General features: G+C 42.8%; 2 protein-coding genes across 14 annotated transcripts in view; both read left to right on the top strand.

Annotated features, from left to right (window-relative positions):
* LOC111243876 (uncharacterized) overlaps positions 1–19,434 on the top strand; it is a 203,399-nt gene that overhangs the window by 79,332 nt on the left and 104,633 nt on the right. For 2 of the 13 annotated variants that reach the window (XM_086980249.1, XM_086980245.1), the window contains exon 1: positions 19,159–19,303. The exons of 10 other annotated variants lie outside the window; for them this stretch is intronic. The gene's annotated coding sequence lies outside the window, so the exon portion shown is untranslated. Of the gene's footprint in view, positions 1–14,381; positions 16,028–16,312; positions 16,510–19,158; positions 19,304–19,434 lie in introns of those variants that run through there. One more of the 13 variants, XM_086980254.1, reaches the window with a different exon arrangement.
* On the top strand, positions 16,525–19,169 carry LOC147757210 (uncharacterized). The gene is made up of 2 exons (XM_086980265.1): positions 16,525–18,656; positions 19,070–19,169. Exons 1-2 carry the CDS (start codon positions 18,373–18,375, stop codon positions 19,140–19,142), a joined length of 357 nt encoding a protein of 118 aa, XP_086836391.1. The 5' UTR covers positions 16,525–18,372; the 3' UTR covers positions 19,143–19,169.

The following is a 19,434-nucleotide window of genomic DNA, read 5'->3' as shown; positions in this document are numbered from 1 at the left end:
AAGTTGGTAAGGTACAGCAACTTGGTGGTGATAGAATCGTTGACCACTGTATTACCGTCCGCAAAGATATTTATTGGTTTTTGCATACTTTTCTTCTTTATATTATCGTACCAATAAAAACTGATAGAACGAGCAAGTGAGTTACAGACATGGATGCGAAAGAAACACTATTTTGATCTACTATCAGTATCTAATGAAGCACACAGAAAGAAGATTTCTAATATTAATATATCATAGTTTTTATTCTGAGTTTCCTTGATAAACATGACTTATCGTCAATTCATAAGCTGATTTTTATCAGCTTATAAACTCTTCGGCGAAATATTATAGATGGACATTACATGTGACTATCTCAAAGGTAAACTGGGCTTTTCGATGCTTATACCAGATGCCAGAATTTCGATGCTTATAAATAGGGTCACGGGTCGTGGGTGTGTAAAACTTACTCGAACGACTCAACCATCTAGGGCACTTGTACCAGTGTTGACAAATGCGTTCGACCAAGCCCAAATCAGCTGCATTTTGTCTTTTATCATTAACGATGTCATAAGCGCTGTCAGTAGATGGCTTACCATGGTACCGGTGAAATGTCGTCTTTTTCTACCCCAGAATAACAGTAACATGTCTTTCGTATCGCATTATCCAGCGTTATTACACAGATTCGAACCCATTATTGTTCCTATGATGCACGTTCATCGGAGAGTATCAACGTCCATCTGGTCTCGATTAACGGTTCTATTAATTTATCTCCAAACACTTCGACAGGGTTACCCGCTCAACGACAAACAGCTCTCGTAATCGTACGAGCAGGCGGGCATGCGACCGGTTCCTCCTCTAAAACATTACTAATTGTTGTAGTGAAACACGAACATAATTCGCTAGAAGCACTATCTGCAGAGGACGCGTGCCAGACGTCGCCAGAAACATGCACGATCTGAGCAAGGCGACCAGCGAGATCTGGCCGCGTACGATAGTGTGTTCCTGTACGTACGAGTGAAGGCAAAGAACAATGATTGGAATGAACGCGTGCCACTTCACCACCGCTAACGTGAAGATCACATCATCGACAGTGGAACATTTCTCTAATGAGCCAACCATTGGCTGATGACCGGTACCTGACTTACTAATCCACGACAGCCACAACTATTTCCAAAACATCGCTTTCCATAGTTATCGTTCGCTTATTCGACCTGCGGATTGTTCTTCCGGGCGCCCATCTACTCCCAGGCGTAGACAACCAGCGCCCATTAGTTGTTATGTTAACTGCCTGTACTATCCTCTCGGAAACTGATAACCTCCCAGATTTAGCTAGAATATAGCACAGTGTAACTGTTTTGGCCTTAAACGAAATCGGTGCGTCTGTAAAAACAGAAATGGCACTAATTCAACTTTTTGTTATGGTTTGTAAGAGAAATCAATTGGCATTTTTGACAACATTGTATTTCTCTCCGTTGAAATGAATGCGGGATTTGTGCTTGTAATTATTTACCCTATCAATTTGATTGTGTGTTTCTATTCCAACTAACCAGTACTCGTTGTTATACAATGGTTCGGCAGGCGGGAATATCGTTGCTATTCTCGCTGCTAGAAAATTATATAATGCAATAATGAATAACACAATAAATGAGTAAACATTGTTTTTCAAAGATGTTGCCGCCGCATCGTATACGCGTAAAAAAATTTCACACGTACGGGTTTGCCCTTGGCAGCAACAAGCCGACCGGCATCTAGCTCGTTGATTTTTTAGTCTCGTTCATTGACGATATCCTGACGAAGTCCTGTCGTTAGCTAGTCTTGCGCAGTAAAGCTTTCGAGCTTCGTCTTGTCGCCATTTTGGCTGACTTTTGTCATCGATACATTATTGTAATCAGCTTGCTGCAGGTACGGAGATCTGTGTACGTTTACGTGTCCCTACGTAGCCGTTGTATGCACAATCACCGTCTCGTCGTCTCCTTAATGTTCGGCCATCCGCACCTTTCATCACGAGCTATATGCTGCCAGTTGTTAGAAACGTTAGGTTTGTAGGCGGCGGTATTGAATGCCCTTCGTTCCCCGACCCCACTCCCCTGCTGTTGCACCACACGCGGTACTAATTACAACTGATGCGTGGCGATCACTCTTCTATAATAAACAGATAGTAGAAAAATCGTATTATGATAATTGTCGCTCGGTTACGTCACATTTGACTGGCGCTGATGGCCATGCTAGTGGCAGTAATAGTACTATGAGGAGATATTTACGTAACGCCGCTCGCTCTGCCTGTAAAACTCTAATAGGGACAACAAAATATACTTCTGCGACAGAAACGCTGATCTTTTGGAGGCGGTGATGGATAGTGAAGAACAAGTTGCACATACGCGGTAGAACGCTAATTTCGTTGATATAATAATAATTCGTCGTAATAATTGAATAAAGTATTTAAGTAAGTAACAGGAAATAGCTAAGAACAGAAGCACTTTCAGCAGCTTTCGGTCAGACAACACAAACTCAACAAAACAGTGAAGAAACCTTACTATTCTCCCTACTATACTATAACCCTTACTATTCTATTAAAAGCCGATAACTGGCACGGACCAGTGCACGTAGTATGCACGAAAAAACGTTTTTTGCGCCGGATATCGTGGTAGAATTTGGGAGGACCTTTCTTCCGTTTCACATCGTTGTACTCATTGTTATCATTAAGTCTCGTACATTGCTATCCTCGCTGTTTTTTTGCTACTATGGTAGGATGTTATTATATTATAGAATAACATAGAGTTGATTCAGCCCGGGACAGTCGTTGAGGGTTACGGTTGTACAAGCTGCAGGGTACAGCGTAAGGCACAATTGGTCCTAACTGTAATGGTAACAATAGCACGGTGGGCACACTGAGCATTGGCCGTTTGGTTATGTTCTTCCGTTCCACACAGACAGATCTATTTATTTTGCACTTACCAATAGTTACTATTACGTGTATAAGATTGGTTCTACTCTAGGACAAACGACAAAGTGTAACCATCACCGTTATCGGTCCCTTTACACTTACTGTTTGCTCGTATTGATGGGGTATTAGCGAAAGCATACTCAGGGCTAAAAGAGTAGAATGAGACCATAACAAATATCGGAACCGATAGCACGCCTTAAGATAACCTCAGCAACAGAGGTCGCATTTGAGAGTTCCCTCTGGATGCTGCCATCGTAATGCTAGAAAGCAGCTGGTTGGTCCGAGTAATCGTTTAGTTGCCTTTGCTAATTATAATCACCGTCGTCGCTGTTGCCTCCCGCTGCCATTGTTTGTGCTGCAAATATATACATATATTGCTTGCTGCCGAGTGGGGGCGCTGCAAGATCTACCTTGTTGTCATATATTTGTGAGGTCCACGTATATGGTAAGGATTGAAATGGAAAATGGGTCGCAGCAATTAGAAAGAGGTATACTGTAGGTAGATGAGGGAAAAAAGTAGGCAAAGCTAAAATTGATCCGTGACTACTTTCTATTTCCGCCCATCGCTTAGCCGTGGAGACAAGTCACTCGTTGTTTCGTACGAATACAGCATCGTACGGATGCACGATATAGAACGAGTAACTGAGCACACAGTTCTCCAATCGTGTGAGTAGCCCATCGTGCACTGTGGCTGGCAAGCGTTGATGTCTATATTAGAGTAATTAATGCAGAGATAATTTGACTAACGAGTGGTCTTCTTGGACACGAGGTGGAAAATTTGAAAATTCCTTTTTCATTTCAAATGTGTATTATAATACATGGAGAAAGAAATGACGCATTCGTCATTAAATCGTCGCCCGCAGCTAAAAAAGCGGACAGAGTTTTACGCAATGGCGGGAGTACTGATAAGAACTATTTCGTTACCACGCCAATCTGTCGTAATGAATAGAGATAGGTTCCTAATGGCCGGCAATTCATCGTTCGAAGTACTATTTCTGACTCAACAAACTGCAATAGCCCCATTGTCCAACAGTTTTGTGGTGTTTACATAATGTGTTACTATGAACGAGCCTAGCAAGATATTTCTCTATCTAGATTATAAGGTAATGATCATGCTTTTATCACGTCAAAACGGCCTTAGACGACGGTGATAATGCATTTCAGCTTTGTACTATGCATGTATACAATATAGCAGTGCTAACGAGACAGGCCCGTTCGAGACATGCGGGCGTTCGAACAAAAGTCTATAAGGCTACAATGATTTTTTCCATTTGAACATGTTATACCTATAAACGATTAATGATTTTGTGGACTATCTCCATGCGATTTGTTGCCAAGAATCATATAGCACAGCAACAGTACAGGATAGCAACGTTCTCATCATAAACACAATTTGACAATGTCGTATCCTGTGTTCACCGACTCTTACGCCCTAGTTGAACCATCGCTATATTTGAAAAACAGTATGTAGACGTCACGTCATCAGCTTGACAGAACTGATGGTTCCAAACCCTGTTTGGTATTCACTATGATGATGACTATTGGCTATATACTGAACTTCGTTGACAGACAAGCGCATAGTTACTCCTATAATATCTCACATGACCGGCGTCATTAAATAAAGCACCGCATATCCCTACTGCTACATACATCACAGCACTGGTAACGGTGAGAAAGCTGCTGAGTTCGAACTTCCCCTATCTGACGCAATAACAGTTACAATAGCAACATCGACACTGTCAGTAACGCATACTCTTTCCTAGTCATCATGCCCTCTTGTGTACGTGCATGCGCGGCGTGTTCTACGAATACTAATAGTAACGTCTGCTATACCGCAACGATACACGCAAGAAACGTCGACTTCATGCACTTCCTCCGTCAGCGTCGCTGACAACAGCGTCGTTGAGCTGTATGGGCTGCTTACTGTGCGATGCAACGGCTGGGCTGTAATTTTAGTAATCACTGGTTCTTACATCGAACTTACCTCTAACGTTCATAGAACCCGCGCTAACGCGACGACGGAAGTCACTTGGGTCGATCAAAACGCCGAATCAAAACAGGATCATCGAGTTAACCAAAAATCCTGTCCTTTAGCAATGCTAGCACGCACGGTAATTCTGACTCTGTCGCTGACACCAGCACCATCGAGCAATACACACCCACCCCCGGGGGATTGTCCCTCGGTCGACGGGATGTCTCAGCCGTTCGGGCATAGCTTCGCGTTTCTGGTCCGGTCCGGTAGTAGCTGACTTTGTCTGTCGTTTCTCCCCAAGAACCAATCAACTCCGAAGCAACAAAGAAAAAAAGAATATATCTACTAACGGCAAGCGACCGAACGAAAGCTTAACATAAACGAATCGACGAGGGCATTGGGGGCGAGTTCTTTATGTGATGCGGTCACATGGTTTTTCCGTTAGATTCGTGGTGGCCAAAAAGCATTAGATAGTCACATAAACACACAAGCAGACAAGTTAATCTAGCCTACTGCAAATACCTGACCGATGGCTCTAGGGAATTCGTCGGCTAACCAGATCATTACAGCTTTCCTAGACGGTTGTGTGATGAATGACCGTCAGACAAGTTAAAGCGGTTCGGTTTAAACTCGAAGGCGCGTATAATAGTAGTTCGAGATAAAAAAAAAAACATGGAAACTATTGGAAGAAGGCTTTACCGTCAGTCGTGGAATATTGAGATGTTGCCGATTTCGAGGCCATAAGCGGTACCCCAATTGGACTGGAGAGTGGATGAGAATAAAAAGAAATAAAATAATAAATGCTCTAAAAAATTGGTTCATTTAAGCTTCAACGTGAATAGCAGTAATGGGAACATGATTATACCCGTATAATTCCAATGAGTAGGTCCCAATCAATTCCGTTATGTTTGGTGTAGCACCTCAAATCTGCTGTAATATTTGGGGCTGACTCTTTTTGATCACTTGATATTATTTTAGTTTGAAAAGCAAACAGAAGGCAAAGCTAAAAAGGAAGACACAGAGAATCCATCGGCGACAATCCACACTCCGGCTCGGCTTGACCAAGCCGGAGTGTGTGTGTGCCGGATTATCGCTTGTGCTGTAGCCTTTGTTACCGCCTACCGTTCTGTTATGGGTATTTTTCATTTATGTATGCTTCTAGATCCGAGAAACAATGCTGGCTAAGAAAATTCTGATGTATATTAAGATATTTTACTATAGTAGATGGTAAACAGCCTTATCCGTCAAGCAAATGGTTGGCAAAATGACTGAACCGCAGTTGTATATTATCAGGTGTTGACTTAAGGTGGTTCAGTGCAGCCTGAAAAAACATCATAAAATTTTGCATTTCATAAATACACAATCGTTATTTTAACTCGTCGTAAAGTATAAAGTACGCCTCTCTACACAGGACGAGCAAGTCGGACATTGAACATTAAGGTATGCTTAGAAAATGTAATGGGTGAACACGCATTAGACACCTTTATAATAATCGCACAGAATAAACCCTATGAGATCATCGGAGTGAGTTGGACTGCTGTTTTTCGTCCACTATCTGCCTCTTCGTTAGATCTATGAAGTCCATAGTCCTACCCCTGGTCATGTCTCTAACTTTCTGTAGAGGATATGGAACATCCTATCGATCCAAACCACGGACGAAGTCGATTGACGAAGCAACTTTGTCCTTCAGCAAAGTCGCCTCCCTGCCATAGGAAGCTCATTCCGTGTGTTACTTATTATGCATGATATGGGTGGTAGATCTCAATCATAATGCTAGACTACTGTTTAATTCACATTCATGCCTAATTCTAGTTGAACTTGATGAAGCACTGACCCTTACGCATTTATATGTGCTTTTTCTATATCGTCTATGCACTATAGGTGATCTGATTTGGCTTTTGTACTCGTTCTTTCATGATCTATTATGATAGAATTTGTCTCCTCAGACACATATTTTCATACTCATTTTCGGATCATGGCATTCAATTACGCGAATACAAATAATATGATCATGGTAGATGTGGAACGTTACGAGCAGCACGCCGCTGATGTTAGCACTCGACCAGTGGTGTGGTTCCATTTATATATAATACTTACCCATAGTCAAACCAGGTTCATAACTAACCAGTTACTCAGGCTACACTGAGTACGAGGAACAATAGAGAGTACGGGAGTAGCAATCGCGTTCGACTCGTTGCCCTTTTGGTCCAAGTGTGACACTCTGCTGTTACTGATCGCTGTCGACAACTGTCGACTTTTTCGTGCTGATTGATGATCATCTTGCAGCCGCTCTATGACGACCTGCGAGGTGTCCATCTTTCGTAACAACGATAGCCGGTGTCAGTATTATGGCGCCAATGCACACCGATGGAGATGGCAGTCACGACGCTTTGATGCATAGCAGAATCAACATCGAAAATAAGTCTGCTTCCTCCCCTTGGGACGGCTCTAAACAAAAACGCGTCATGGCTCAAATTGTTGTTTTCCGATCAGTCTGTCCCGTTCTTTCCGAAACGAAGTAACTGATAGGCCGGGCGTCAACTCTGGGAAATGGCCGTGGCAACAGAAGCAGCTGTTGAACCGGCGTATACCGCAGATCAGTAGTCCCTAGCTAACGTAATACTTGCGGTAATTCTTACAGGAACAGCGAGGTAGACGCTATCACTGATCGCTATCATTTCGGACAACGGAACAACGTTCGGCCTAGGCAGATCGGTCAGGTGATACCGTTGTCGATTGTTGTTGTAGGCTCGAGTGCTAACTCCCTTTTTTTTCCTATTTCTTATAGTGATCTGCGTTCAGTAATTTTTCTACGGCAAGCGCGGTAACACGTATTGCAAACGTAACGAGCTCATTCACCACCATCAATCCTATTTTCAGGCTGGCCGCCGCTCACAAACGGTCTGGCTGTGATTGAGTCTGTTTTTAAACTTGCGATACATTACGGGTCGGCAATTAGCCGTACCATAGTCGCCACGATATATGTATAGTATATATTCAAACGCTTGCGTGTAATGTTTTTTAAATCGTTCCATTCTCTGGTGGTTTTTTTATTGCTTTTCTTCAGCATGAACTTTCTTTCCTTCATTCTCGTTGCCTTCTCTCTTTTTGCTTCATGTTCAGTCTCTGGCAGATTTTCGTAATTATGTTTCAGTTGTTGAAGAAATGCGCATAATTTGTTGTTGTTTTGTATATTATAACGCGACAAGGCAGCGGCCAGATGCCAATCCCTGGGCTTCCATTCTGCCGTCGGATAGAGCCATTACGCTGAGTGGAGGTAAGTATAGGATTTGACTGGACGAGGAGGGAGCAGAAGACGCGACTGGTTCAATGATAGCGGTCAATAGCCAGAGAGCAGAGAAGCCACAAGAGGACGGTTCGAAGACGGACGGAAGCGAAAGTTCTAATAGAAAAAAAGTGTAAAAATTACACCCAAGATGTGATGAACCCGAAACGTGCGGAAGAGCAAAGAAAAGAAATAAGCAAGACCTCTTTTTTTGAACATTACTAAAACATTGTTACCCTTTGTAATAGCCGACGGTAGCGGTGGTGGACGATGGAAGCCTGCGAAGGCCCGCTATTATTCAGTTATACTATTACTATTATTATATGCTGGGGCTCGGTCAGCGGAACGGTTATGTTGATTGCCAACAATATGATAGCAACATCACGATAGAGATTAAAGGAAGACGAACGGCTAGATTTAGTAGGGCGACGATGAGAATGCGATAGGCATTTTGTGACAGCTCTAGCGTAGAAACCAGATGAGTTAGAAAAGACATTTTTAAGCCCCCCGGGACAATGAGACAACAAGGAACGAGTGCGAAGAAAACAGAAAGGACGGGGAAGGTTCAGTTCCGACAACTGGCTTGGCGGTCGATGCGAGCGTTCAAGGTGCTATCGTCGTTGAAACAGCAAATCTGTCTATGACACTGTAGAAAAAGCGCATAAATGACCGCGCTTATAAATATGGCGGTTCAGTGATACCTATCGCTGTTACTATTCAACTATAGAAAATATTAAGGTGTAGATTTTACTGCAACAATGACGGCCATTATCTTAGCGTCGCACATATTTTGTCTGCACTGTGGGTTTCATCCTGCTCTGCCCGCCAAACCAATACATCTCCGTTTTGACATGTAGAATCGACCGGGCTCACTCAATCCTGTGTAAGTTGTGTCGACCCAATGTTATAACGAAAAGAACGAAAAAACGAGCCCCTGGTACCAGCAACTGAAGGAGCGCTATCAGGAGCGGCATTGGACACAGTCAAATGAATATGATAAACGCGTAAGGCCGTACAGACTTAGAAAGATCTCAAAGGAACAGCAGCTAAGATGCTGAAGGCATGGCATTCGTCATCCGCTTCTTTTTGTCCTTACGGCGCTATCAAGCGTTTGCATATTCCGTCATTCCGGCAAAAAGTGGCATCGGGTGTGCCCGATCATTTTCTTTTCATAGACAGGAGATCTTCGCGGCGCAAATCTTTGTATCTACGCGGCACCGTAAACGCTTGTCCTGTTGGCAGAAGGTGGAAGTTCGTCCGAATGAAATTTTCGCTTTAGAACGAAGCAGTACGATATTTCTAGACATCTTGTCACATATCATGCAAGGCTATCGTATGTAATCATGGAGCAATGAGTAGAAAGTAGGCCGATAGAAGGACGCTATCGTAGCGGCATCAGTTATAACAGCAGCTTCCTGATTTTGTTCGTTGCTTGAGAGATGATAACGGCAATGTTATGGATAAAGCTGCTAATGGTCAGCATATTTGTCAATCGAAATGGTTAAACTGGAGTGGTTTTGGGTAACACTCCGAGGAACAACTGATTATTGAACTACAAAGCACTCCGCCACGGCTTTGTGACGGACAGGGTGGTGTAATTACGAAGATATTGGATGGGCAAATTGTTTTGTCTGTAGGTAAGGTGAAATTTGGCGAAGAGGCAAAAACGGGCGACGCTGACAAGCTCGCTCGACATTTTAACGGTAAACGCGAAAATTTTTCGCTCAGATTGTTCTTAGGCAAGACTCATCTTGACATGTGGGACGATACTGTCTGGGAAGATGGACTGTTCGCAGGGCCTTTCTTACAGGCAATAAAGCCAGGAAATGCTAGCATACAATGTATTATCAAATAAAAACCTTCGATAGACTTAATGCCTCTTAGAATCGAACTGAATGAGTTCCATGTTATCGTGCACACGAGCGCCTTTGAAGCAACTGTGAACGTTCACGCTGGCGCCTGAGGCCTTCAGCAGAGAAGTTATAGAAGCTCTCGGGTGAACGCAAGATTGGCCGTTACAGTCATCAGGACCGTTAGTGGGAATCAGTATTTGTCGTATCTGTAACTCCTTAATATTCTTTTTAATCATTCATTAAAGTAGTTCGTATATTCGAAGAGTGACTATCCGATCACAGATAGGTAGCTACTACTGACACATCCGGATGCAATAGAAGCCAACAAAACATACACTGCGCATCATTATTCGTCTGTTTGTGTGCAAACAGCGCACCATGGCGCGATCTACATTGACCTCTGTGGCGCCATCTTGAAATTGTACATGCATACATACACACTACGTCATCATCACGATCACCATAATTGACCATTACCACCGCGACAACGGCACCGCGAACATGTTAAGAAAGCTATCCGGAAAGCCGTAGCCACGCCCCCGCCCCCTTTCCCCATCTAAGTTTGCCCCGACCAGGGCAATCGTTTCGCGATCCATTGGACGGAAACTTCGCTATCTGACTGCCCATTGTCTTCCAGTTGATCCTGGATTTTGCATTGGACGGTACACTCGCTGCTCCAGTACCTGCCGGAGAGCTGCCGTGTGCTGTTCACATCGCCGTTGCACTTAGCATCAACCTTAATCTGAAGAATCAGGAAGTAAATTGTGGTAAAGCCGTGAGCGGCAAAGCGATCATTGCTGTCGCTGTTACTACTTCGTTTGAAACTGATGCCACTTTTAGCGTGGGGGGCAGCATGAGGAATCGCGTGTTGTTTTCGTTGCTGATAGCGTTTGTGAGGGCGGTGGCAACAGGTAAAAAAAAACAACGACAGTGGCTTACATCTAAATGAAGGCAGCGGCGAAAAACGAATGGCAAGTTTCAGCAGCATCGATGAGCGCGCCAGCGAAGTTAGCGGTGCCATCGCTATACGAAACGGGGCGGATGCAGTAAAAAGCACGTGTCAGCATCTATAGCAGTCGAAAATCTCGGTTTCAGTGGGCTAAAGATAGCTTATCTGCTACCATGCGTGCGTGTGGCTAGGTGGAAAATCTGTTCAAGAATAACCAGCTCGGGCCCTCGCTAGCGAATGGGAAACGACGAACATATCTCCCACTGACTAAGACAACGCCGCTCAATATTTACCCACACCCAGCTCTATCGTGACGTCGCTCAGTAGCAGCTCGGGCGGAAAGCATGCCTCTCGTCACAGGAGACAAAAGCGATAACAAAACATTGCAGCATCGAGAATTGAGACGCAGAAAGAGAATCTTCAGCAGCCTGGATTGATGTCGATCTGCGGGAATGGCGGAACGTTTGTTGGTAGCAGATATTTGATTGACGGTCGGACGAATAGGCAATCTACGACGAATCGGGACCGTGTGCGCTCAATATGAAACAACGAAAAAAGGAGAAAAATTGACAGCCAGCGGAAAAAATAAATTATTAGGTTATAAGATTATTCGAAGCTGATTAAACTCCAAGCAAAGAATCTTTAGGAGATGAGAATGTAGGGAAAAAGAGGGGAAAAAATATTAGGATATTAGAAAATATTTAGACTGTGATTAATGAATTACGGTATGGTCCAATATGCTGTCATTGACATAATAGAGTACGAGCAACGTTCGTGAGTTACGCGTTTTGGACGCATGTTATCGATGGACAAACTTTTTTTTTAAGAGTTTCTTAATTTTCCAAGAGAGATTTATTATCAAATCGACCGCTTTGAGACAGCTATAATGTGATGAAATGGTAGTTTACAGAGTTCTGCTTTACTGAGGTGCCAATTTTTGTATCAATTCGTAGTCAGAGGAATCTCTTTACTAGCCGAACTCGATCGAACGTAACACGCTTAGTACCAATGAGACGAATTAAAAAAAGACTCGAAGACGAACGCGTCGAGCCTAGCTCAACTTAGAATTTTTGTAGCCACGCTGTATAAACTATTGATTCCTTCAACAGAGACCGGCCAGCTTTAAAAGGTCTTCCTGTTTGGATCTAGTCCGAACTAGCCCAAATCTAGACAACATAGACAAATAATACAGTGCAAAAAACGGTCCGCCATGAACACCAACGATAGTCCCCAACGCCGTCCGCGCAAACACAAACAGGTCACACGCGTACGTCGTTATACCATGTTGTTTTTACCTTTAAACAAAGCCTGACCGAATGAAAAAGTATACAGAAAAACAGTAAGAAAAGTGAGCTATTGGGGCTGTACACTGGGATCGAAACAACCGTGAAGGAGCCGACATCGCTGTGACATACCAAACAGCATCAAACAGACATTAGTCTGCATAAAAGAATCTTGTATATACACAGATTAGGTGGGAAAAAAGCGCTTCGGCCTGAGGCAGTTAAGGCTATGTTCTGCGCATCGGGCGGGCCATAGTAGGGCATCATCAGCCAGCTTATCAACCTTCTACCTGCTTCGTTGAGTACGTAGGTGCGTCATTGAAATGTACATATGCGAGGCGAAATAAAGGTCCTAAAGGCTCTAATGGTCATACATTTTTCGATTCGGTGCAGAACTGTTCTAGTCTCTAGCACCCTCTCTAGTCAGCAACAACCGCAAGAAAACCACCATCGGCCAAATCACTTCATAGCACTGTTGACCATCAGTCCACCCCCCTTTATATATGCAGTGTGGTGAGAGTTAGTGCGAAGAAACATGGCGCGAGCGTGTGCCTGTATTTATAGGAACCTGGATAGAGAGACTATCCTCGTCCTTCTCAATCCAGTAATCCGCGCGAAGCAAAGGATATAATCAGAGCTCCTTCATATTATAGCCTACATACGCCCACACACATATACGTATATATATATATATATATATATTATCCTACTGATACGAAATTGGGCCTCGTAGAGTTTAGTCAGAACGTTTCAATTTCAAGGGTGAATATTGTAGGAGACATCTTGCAGTTGTTCAGGAAAGCGTGTTCTCATTCTATACTTTTTTCATGTCATTTTCGTTTGTGAACGGCCGACAAAATAGCCAAATTCACGGGTGTTCGCTAGGGTAAACAACGCACCTCCTCGTATAATATATATACCAGATGTTCACTAACAGCATGTTCAGGGCGTCGAACAGACGTCGCCGGAACGTGCAAGTTACCCTCAGCAAACGGATCTATTTGCAGATGATTGTTACTGCAACTGTCTGAAATCACCGTATCGTATAAAGAAATTGTAGAGGCTGTGGTCGGCTGACTGTTGGCTAAGGCTTCTTTTTAGCTACAGGTAGGGAATTTCGGTTGGAACTCTGGGCTGATCCTTTTTGACATTTTCATGACTGTACCTGCAATTCAGTCCCAATCAAATAGCGAATTGGCTGAATTGCCTATCATTGTTTTTGTTTCCTTTTGTTTTGTTTTTAATTTTTAATCAACTTTAGTTGCTCCAAACAAATACAAGTTCGCAATGTTCATTCATAATGCTTAGTGGACTCATTGATTTAATTGCTCCCTGAGCTAATTAAAATGTAGACACAAGGTTTCAGTTCTGAAAAGGTGTAAATATTAGCCTTTAAGAAATGTTTGATCCTAATAAGATGATAATGAGGACGATGATGATGATAAACGGATTTTTAAAAAATACCACAACTAACATCTACATATGAAAAAGACAATATTGGTTTCTATCTGTTGCGGCGCGATGGTGTATATAGCACGAAGATATAGAAGCTACCAAAAAACCATATTTTAGCATCTAAAATCTACCCATGACCCACTTTGAATCAGTACAAAACAGCCGGTGATTACGGAAACGACTTCAATTCGATGTCAAACAACGGATACGTAAGCAGCAAATGCCCCGAATATTATGGGTCGTTGTGATTACACGCAAAAAAATGCTTAACCTTTTCGTTATATATAGCACGATACGGCATACCGTCGTCATCAGTTGGTGCTTTGTCTGTCCATTGAACCGCACAAATCCAGCTCCATGCGATGTCAGTGCTTGCACACCATTGGATACAATTTGAATATGTACCTCCAACAAATTAGGCGTTTCGGAACACTAGCCGCCTCGGTAATCTAATCAACGTCCAAAATATACCTGCTTTGACCTCTGTTTCAGTCGTCCACTCGCCTAGCGTAGGTAGAAACACGTTGCTAGCCATAATCTCAAGGTCCTGATCAGACCTACGAAGCATAGCTCTCACATTTACTTCTTGAGGTTTCGCTATCTTGCAGTGGTTCACTACTGTTCTTGTTGTTTCAGGTTGTTCGGTCTATTCAAGCAAGCCTTTTCTAAACGGCAATGTTCCACAGTGATTTTATTAGAAACATACTATTCTAGAACGACCTATATCCGACCACGACTACATCCTACACCCGAAAGAGTTGGAAAGGTTTGCATCATGGCTCGTTCCAGAAGGCGGCAATTATAAACAGTGCCCCTTGAGAAGCCAGGCTCTGGTCTTAGCCGATTTGAGCGTCACCGTATTACACACAGTCATATTGAAGCACATGAACCGTTATTCAATCATCAATTGACCTAATAACACAGAGTAAAACTGCATGGAGTCGCCGACCATTGAAAACAACACTACACGGTCATGGTATCTATTATAGCTCGATCCTGTCGCTACGTTGCAAGGACATTTCTAGAGCTATTATTATTTCTTGACGCAAATAAAATGTAGGGATGCCTAGTTTCACTAAGTCATTTCGCAGAGCGCATGAGGCTGGTGTCCTCGATTAAGCCTTTTTTCTGAAGTACAAGTCAAGTGGATGATGAATGTGCCGTTGTGACCTGCGAATGCTCAAATGTATATGTGTGCATGTATGATGTGAAGTACTTCGCTTACACGTATATGGCAGGTATAATCAAGCAGAGGTTCTACAGATTTACATGCAACTATAGTACTTTTCGATATTGCATGATACTACTGAAAAGTAACGAATCAATTCAACTATTTAAAATCTACTTTGTAGAATGGACACTATACATAAAAATATATCTCTTTAAACCAGATGATAGGGTATTTTATGGTTACCTTATGCGTCCCTCCCACCAAGTGCTTGTACATAGGCATCTATTATATAAGTCTAGGCTGAGGCTTTATGTAGACCATAACACTTAGGGTAATTAACCTTGAGCTTTTTGGTAGATATAACAACCCCTACGAACCAGACCTTCAGCGCGATGAACGCGCTTTTCGATCAGCCTTCAATGCGCATATGATCGAACACGCAATAAGTACAGTGACGCATAGGTCCAATAAACGCAAATTTTCGTCAAATATCTATAGTATATTGGGAAAACTCGTGTCCATTAATAATCCATCGCTGGAACCTTTCCATCCCCTCAACAACGCTCAGCGACTGATACGCGTTACAACCCCACGCGATCGACATGGATAACCGCGCTAGTGATCAGTACCAACGCGTTGCGACCCCCTTCCCCCACGTACACCCGCATTGCGAAGCGAATCCCGCACGTCTATTAAGGACGCTAACAACACCACTAGTCCCATTATTAGAATAGACTATATCGTACATTCTATTGTACCGTATCGGTATATACAGGGTTTAGTGTCGTCTCCAGCGCACGAAAATGAGAAGGCAATTCAAAAAGGAATGGAAGCATCGGTAAAGGGCGAGAAAACCATTTTTATAAGACAATTTTAAGAAATTATCGGACGGAACGCACACGGTGGATGGAATCGAATACTACAAAAGATAGAAAAGTAGCGAGAGAAAGATGATGAAGCCCACGACGAAAAAGCAAAGGCATAGAAAAGGACGCTCCCGCCCATCATGGTTTACCTCAACATAGACAATAGATCAAGGGTCACCATTACCACGAACAGGTGACTTCGCAACAAAAGACGAAGAATAAAAACAGCCACTTGTTGGGATAGTATTCGGTGAAGGGTATAGAAAAAGGTACGTGCAAAAACACATACGTGCCGTGAGAGTATACTTAATTTCAATCCCCAGTAAAAGTTGAAATGAAAGTCAATGGGCTGTACATGAAAATTTTTCAGTATGTGTTAAATAAATAGAGAATGATACACGTACGCTCCTTTGAATTCGCTGAGCATTGTTGGCAGGGCTCACTGATGTTTGTTTACTATAAGCGCACATGTTGAAATTGACAGAGAGATTTATTTGTTGACTAGAGAAGATTTGAGATGTTCTTTTACGTAAAACTGTTCCTCCTGTGGCTAGTTCCGAATTATCTACAGCGCGCACTGGCAACGTCGTAACGCCGTTGGCCGGCCAAACTCTACCGAAGGAGCTGCATGTTATGCTGTTACCGTAAACGCTTGTGGCCATATTTGCTGGAGCGGACGTTAGCTGAACCTGACTGCATTCGCCTTAATATGGACGTCGTCCTTAGTGCGATAAATGTTCTATATCCGCAGGTACGTTTCGGCCGCAAAGGTCATAAGATACACAAATGATCGACGGTGCATCCAACAGTTAACCTTTTATTATTCACGAGCATCCCGTACAACAAATGATCACTACATTACAACGCTTACTAACGTTGATTTCAATTTATGTGTTATTACGAAATATTATGTTACGAAAAAAACGAAAAACCGCTTGCGGAACTCTTTAGAATTGCTGACTGATCTGGAGCCAAAGCTTCCGGAATATCTCTTCGTATCGGTGTTTCTCTTGGCGATAGCATAAGTTGTGTCTTCAAGCAAGCCAGTCGTATCGCACTAAATATTATACTTGTTTTTCTTTCATTAACGTTGATTTATTAAGCACTCAACGAATTTTTTTATTATATATAATATTATTAAATAGTAGGAAAAGTAATTTCACGAATCCAATGAATAGTTCGGAACGAGAAGGGAAGGATGCGACCGATAGATCCCATCGCTTTTACCTATAAGGTTAGTATAACGCAAGCAACATGTGTTTTTGTAGATACATCAGCCCTGTTATCATGGCGAACACCCGCAGTCGCTCGTGAGACTTATTATGACTATGCAAACTCGTTAACAGTCATTATAAACATATACACTCGAGTCACAATTGCATCATTCATCCAAGCTAGTATAAAAATAGACCTTGATTGACAAAAAAACTTACTACTTTTCGAATAGCACGACTCATACAGGCCAACAATTCGTTGGTCGAGCTAGACGGCAAATTACCTAGGTCATACGGACCTCCGTAAAGCGGGAGGCGTAAAGTTTAAACAACATCTATCTATCTTGCAATATAGAATAGTTTTCACTATAATGGTGTCTAGCCGATATTTCTTCAATTAGTTCCTGGTGGGAAATTTTTCAATGGGCTCGAATAGAAAAAGATATATAGCGCGAGCTTAGGTGCGACGTATCAAGTGTACCTGTACATGAACAATATATAAACAAATGCGTACCAAATAAAATCTTGTATTATTACTAACTGTAGAATGATCCGTACCACAAGCTTCGTCCGGCCTGACAATTGGTAGTCACTTACAGGAGACGTTTCTGTATTTCTATCGTTCTATAAGTCGTTCTACCAAGTCAGCGTATAAAAAAAAGTCTTTTTCTGCTGTTGAGTAAAATATGAGAGGAGCATATTACGTTAAAAGAACAAAGTACGTCATTCATTACTGGCGGTACAGAAAGCGTTATTCGAACTGAATAATACGTTACCTACCTGTCTATCTATCTATCTATTATTATCCTTTCTCTCTATCTATATTATTAAAAGTGCCGTGGATCTATCGGCAGTTTGCTTTGTGTACCAAACGGTTCCATCGCTGTTATCGATACGTCTCACATCAGGTCAAACCTTTTTCAGGGCACCTTCCAGCGTGCCAGGACATTTGTTCGTCGCTAGCGCCTCGCTTAACGTGCTGAAAGGGTTGAAACGTCGAGGAAGTTTTATTTTATTTATTTGACAGTTTATTGACTGATGGAGCAGTTGCCACTATCTCTGTCAAGTGACTTTCGTTTAGTCTCAATAGCAAGCTGAATACCGTTTTCACGTACACAGAGAACAGCTGGTAAGCAAAGCGTCTGAGCGTGTCGCTTCGCATGGAAGCCTCTTTAATTGCGCGCTGTTCTCCAAATTTGGGCCTTCGATTATTATTCTCTTTCAGTTGTTTTTTCGACTTCGCTCGGTTTCCCATCCTTCATAGGGTGACACTAATACTTCAGCCACAACTTCTGCTCTTCCGCTGGCCGATTTTATTTGCTATCTGCACCTTCGCCACTGGCAACAATTAATCGCAAATAAAACGGCCCTTTTCCTCTAGTTTGTTCACTTGTGTGATTATGCTGTCCCCGACCGCAGTGCGAGTGCACGTACGAGATAATTGGGTATCGATAGAAAACAAAAACCCTTTCTGCGGCAAGAGCGCTTTAGGCGTAGAAGAAAGACAATGGAAAGCGGGAACGAGTACGCTACCTAAAGAAAAGTGGGAATCATCGAAGCAACAGCAACGAGATTACGAAAAGTGCCAACACCCTGAAGCTGAAGCAGTATCAACAATGAAAGTAACTTCAGTCCAGTGTGAAAGGTTCCCGGGAGGACAGCGAAGCCCCATTTTCACGCCCAGGTTTGTTTCGGCGAAACGCGCCAAGCGGCGGGATCGCGCCACAATACTATCTGCTTGATAGCTGTCTTGCCATTCGCCAAGCAGCCCAAAGCGTCGATACAAGGAGTTGAGGAAAGGCAGCAGCCCGAAACGGAAAGATTCTTTCATAGTTTTTTAAACCTGTCGCTGTGCAGTCTTCATTGTCGTTAGCGCTGTTTGTTTTCGCATCGTATCACGTTAGCTGAGGCAGCGGAGGCAAAACCGGACGAGCAGAATCTATAGCAGTAGAACCGGACGGCGAAAAAATCTCCTATGAGATGTTAAAGTAGCAGAACAAATGCGTAGGCATAATCATGGATAAAAGTAAGGGAGGGTTCTTTAGCCAGTAAAACTAACTTCGAGTGGTATTAATATGTTTATTGTTAATATATTAGATCAAGTCTACCAGGCTGTCTGACTCAGGTTAGCGGTCAGGCAATAGACAACAGGCCGAAACAGACAGGATAGACGTCTAAAAGAAGAATCGAAATACCACCAATAACAGTGATAACCCATCAACTAGACAGCCAACAGACAATCTACGTCGGTGATGTTGAATACGAAGAAAAAGCGTTAGCCGAAGTCAGTTAGTGACCCCGGAAGATATGTCTTCCTACAAAATAAACAGAGTAAGTTGTGACAGTAGCGGAACTTTAAAGAACGCCTAAAAAATATTCAGACTCTAAAAATGCACACCAAATATAGCGCGCATGCGCAAATAAACAAAAAGAACTTCAGTTCTTTTATATATATATGTATA

Source organism: Varroa destructor, unplaced genomic scaffold, assembly GCF_002443255.2.
Source record: "Varroa destructor unplaced genomic scaffold, Vdes_3.0 BEIS01000002.1, whole genome shotgun sequence".
Classification (NCBI taxonomy): Eukaryota; Metazoa; Arthropoda; class Arachnida; order Mesostigmata; family Varroidae; genus Varroa; species Varroa destructor.
Note: the sequence above shows the minus strand (reverse complement) of the source record. Positions and strands in the feature narration are given on the sequence as shown.